General features: G+C 35.4%; 1 protein-coding gene across 1 annotated transcript; it reads right to left on the bottom strand.

The window, feature by feature from the left end:
- Nucleotides 1-258: 258 nt before the first annotated feature.
- LOC148942794 (uncharacterized) lies at nucleotides 259-2,533 on the bottom strand. The gene is made up of 2 exons (XM_089102554.1): nucleotides 2,495-2,533; nucleotides 259-968 (listed from the first exon to the last, which is right to left on the bottom strand). Exon 2 carries the CDS (start codon nucleotides 961-963, stop codon nucleotides 376-378), a length of 588 nt encoding a protein of 195 aa, XP_088958680.1. The 5' UTR covers nucleotides 964-968; nucleotides 2,495-2,533; the 3' UTR covers nucleotides 259-375.
- Between the last annotated feature and the right edge of the window lie 1,546 nt (nucleotides 2,534-4,079).

The raw sequence follows: 4,079 nt of genomic DNA, 5'->3' as shown, positions 1-4,079 counted from the left end.
CTAATTGCTCGAGGTACCTTACTGTGTATAAATCTCAATCTTTGCCATCTATTGAGTAGATCACCAAATGTATTTTCAATTACTACCCTAGTTTTTGAGAGCTTCTTATTAAATCTTTTTCTTTTTTCATCAATAAGTTCAGTTTCTTTTAATGCTGTTATTAACCATGTAAGTGCAGGGAAGGCATTATCACCAATAATGTGATAATCAGCACTAGTAAATAGAGTTGAATTTGCCTGGGATGCTTGGTGGTAGAGACCCAAATTTCTCAGTACTCTACTATCATGTACACTACCAGGAAACCCAACACGAATGAATGAAAATTCTCTATTCGGAAGACATACGGCAAGAAGCACAATAGAATGAAACATTTTTCTATTTAGATATGTAGCTTGGTGCTGCTATTCTTATATGGCAGCCGTCAATGGCACCAAGAACTCCCGGGAAACCACTGCGATCAGCAAATTTTCTAGTTACTGTATTTAGACTTAATTTACTTGGCCATTTAATGAACTGGTCTGATTTTCTCTCTATATGAGAACAAACCCTCCCAACAACAGCCCAGACACATTTTATTGAGCGATTGAATTTATCTCCTATCTGTCTGAGGGTACAAGCTTGGTTAGCCATATACCACAGAGTAATATATAGCATTTCATGTTTTTGAATAGGCACATTACCACCACAATAGTCTGATTCAGGCAGATTAATAAAGTCTAGTAGCTTTTCGAATGTATCTGGGTTCATTCTAAAGTGCTTTTTAAAGTCTGTATCTGAATACTTGACGATCACGTCTTTAATGTAATTTTCTTGTCTCACATGAATTTCACGGTTTAAGCTAGAAAAAGCAGCCACTGTCACCCGTGAGTACTCTTCCATGACTACATCTGAGTCATCACTTTCAGAGGAAGAAAGAAGCTCTTCTAGAATACATCTCATCTCTGAGTCAGCTGTACCTGCCATTTTGTCTGTAAGGAGCGTTTTGTAAGTTTTAATAACTTTTCAGTAAGTTTTGTAAGTTTTAATTGTAAGTAAGAGAAATTACTTAAATAGCACTGTGTTTTCACCGGAAAAAGTTCTTTTCACGTGAAATAACGCCCCCCCTCCTTCCAGGAAAATTCATCCCAAACTAAATTCCATTCTAGAGAAAAATTCCACTCAGAAAATTTCTTGTGGAGGATCTTGGGTGAAAAATTGTTCTTAGCACACTTTCATTTGAAAAAAACTAATTTGTGATTGTTTTAAAATCCTATCGGTAATCCCCTCTCAGTGGAAAAGTTTTCTATAACCCCCCCCCCCGCCATACCCTAGTAGAACGTTGCTCCTGCAGAAAGTTCCCTCTGGAAAATATATACCATGGAAATTCCCCAAAAGCATAATGTTTTCCCCAAAAGCGTAGTTACTTGACTTTTCAACAATGCCAAACAAAATGAATATCTCAAAATTTTAAAAATTGTAATCGATTGACACTCGAGGGAAAAAGGGGGGTAATTTGCCCTCCAATCCTTTTGATCACTTAAAAAAGGCATTAGAACTTTTACTTTCCGTTCAAATAAGTCCTTTCCTGATATTCTATGACTATTTTTTTGATACGATCACCCCGGGGAAAAGAAAAAAAAACACGAATTCTTGATTCTTTTTCTGGCAAAAATACAAAATCCCACAGTTTTGTAGATGGGAATTTTGAAACTTCCACAAGAGGGTTCTCGGATACGCTGAATTTGATGGTGTAATTCTCTTTAGATTAGTTGACTTCTAAGGGGTGTTTTCTCTCTTTTTGACAATTAAATAAAAAAAAACAAGTTTTTTTAACTGAAAGTAAGGAATGATGTTAAAACTTAAAACGAACAGAAATTATTCCGTATATGAAAGGGGCTGTCCCCTCCTCAACGCCTCGCTCTTTACGCTAAAGTTTAAGATTGTTTAAAAAAAATAGTGTTGTGATAAAGTCAAACTTTAGCGTAAAGAGCGTGGCGGCCAGGGAAGGGGTACGCGCTTTGAACTGCCCATTTTTCACATATAGTATTGGTTATTGGGAAGTATACGGATACCTTTCGGCGGAGAGTGAGGGGGGGTGTGGGAGGAGATCTTTACAGAGATATTTTCTGTCGGGGAAGGTATTTTCCATGGAAGGGGAACTGGAATTCCCGGTATTATTAAAAAATCGATCAGAAATTAAATAAATAAAAGCAAATTTTTCTACTGAAAGTAAGGAACAACATTAAAACTTGCAGGAACAAAAATTATTACGCTTAATAGATTGCCCCTCTTCAATACCTCGTACTTTACGCTAAAGTTGTTTTTACAACTTAAAAAAATCTTCGTATTCTAATTAAACGAATCTTGTGTTTCAGGAGTCATTCCTGAATGATTGAAACAAAACGTCAAACTTTCGTAAAGGGCATGATATTGAGGTGGGGACAACTTCCTTCGTATGGGTAATAATTTCTGTTACAATCTTACCTATTATTGACAAAAAGATATTGAAACTCACACAAAAAGTTGAAGGCTTCGACTGTTAGTTAAAACGCTCCGTTAAAAATAAGTTAATGCTGAGAAAGCCAAAACAAAACTAAACAAATTTTACTAAATAAGAAAATAAATAATTTGTTATTCCTTTCATGCTAATCTTTGTACTTTTAGTTGAGTTTAATTTATGATCAAGGATGTAAGCGTTCTAGCCTTATGTGTCATAAAGATGCAAATAATGTTGTTAAAACAGATATGGACAATTTAAAAGTCATAGCTGTTTAATATAGTCAAGGATCGAAAGGATTCAGTCATGCAAATCGATTCTAAATTTTATGAATTTGGTTAATTTCCTCCCTACTTGTGATAGTTTTTGTGACTGCGCTATGTAAAATTAAACAAATAAAAAAAAAGTTTTTTTTCAACTGAAAGTAAGGAGAAACATTAAAACTTAAACGAACAGAAATTATTGCGTATATGAGGTGGTTTGCCCCCCTTATCAATACCTCGCTCTTTACGCTGAAGTTAGATTTTTTTCCAATTCTTTAAGAATGACCCCTAAATCACAAAGGCCGTTTATTTAGAATAAATGGCTCTTTTGAAAACAGTTAATGTCGCTTCTTAATTTCAGTTATTTTTTTTTTTTTACTTAATTTCTTATCGTTTTTTAAACAATGCTGGAAAACCGTGAACCCCCTTCATGGAAAATTCCCTTCCTTCATGAAAAATTTCCTCCATGGAAAGATCCTCTAATGTAGCATCCTCCCCCGACCCCCCACTAGATAAAATGCCCCTGGAAAGGTCTGTATACTTCGCAATAACAGATACTATGTGTAAACAATGGGCAAAGTTTATAACTTGTAACCCTACCCCCAGGGACTGTGGGGGATTAAATCATCCTCAAAGACATAGTTGCTAGATTTTTCGACTATGCTGAACAAAAAGGGTATCTCAAAATTTTGATTGGGTGACTTTGAGGAAAAAATCAGCTTGGGAGGGGGCCTAGTTTCGCTCCTCTTTTTGGTCACTTAAAAAGAGTACTAGATCTTTTAATTTAATTTCGAATGAGCCCTCTCGCAATATTCTAGGACTACTGGGTCGATACGCTAACTCCTGGAAAAAAAACAAATAAACATGCACCTGTGATCTTTCTTCTGGCAGAAATAAAGCAAAATTCCACATTTTTGCACATATGAGCTTGAACCTTCCACAATATGGTTCTCTGATATGCTGAATCTGATCATGCGATTTTCATTAAAATTATATGACTTCTAGGGGGTGTTTCCTCCTTTCTTCGAAAATACAGCAAATTTTCTCAGGCTCGCAACTTTTGATGGGTAAAACTAAACTTGATAAATTTTACATATTTGATATCAAAATAAAAATCCAATTCTTTTAATGTATTTATTGGTATCAAAATTCCGTTTTTTAGAGTTTCGGTTAATGTTGAGCCAGGTCTTTCCTTACTTACAATTCGTTACCACGCACTGTTTGGCTATTTCTATTCAATCTCTTTGCTTATCAATTTAATTATTGAGACTTACAGGCAGTGGTGTCAATAGAGGGAGGGGAACACCCATCTATAATTTTCACCTCCTCCTTCTAGACAT

Source organism: Artemia sp. Qi Xiang Cuo, chromosome 16, assembly GCF_049724085.1.
Source record: "Artemia sp. Qi Xiang Cuo chromosome 16, ASM4972408v1, whole genome shotgun sequence".
In the NCBI taxonomy this organism is placed as follows: domain Eukaryota; kingdom Metazoa; phylum Arthropoda; class Branchiopoda; order Anostraca; family Artemiidae; genus Artemia; species Artemia sp. Qi Xiang Cuo.
Note: the sequence above shows the minus strand (reverse complement) of the source record. Positions and strands in the feature narration are given on the sequence as shown.

What these genes read in the sequence shown, in the direction of transcription:
- LOC148942794 (XM_089102554.1), bottom strand. Translation starts at nt 963, where the DNA reads ATGGCAGGTACAGCTGACTCAGAGATGAGATGTATTCTAGAAGAGCTT.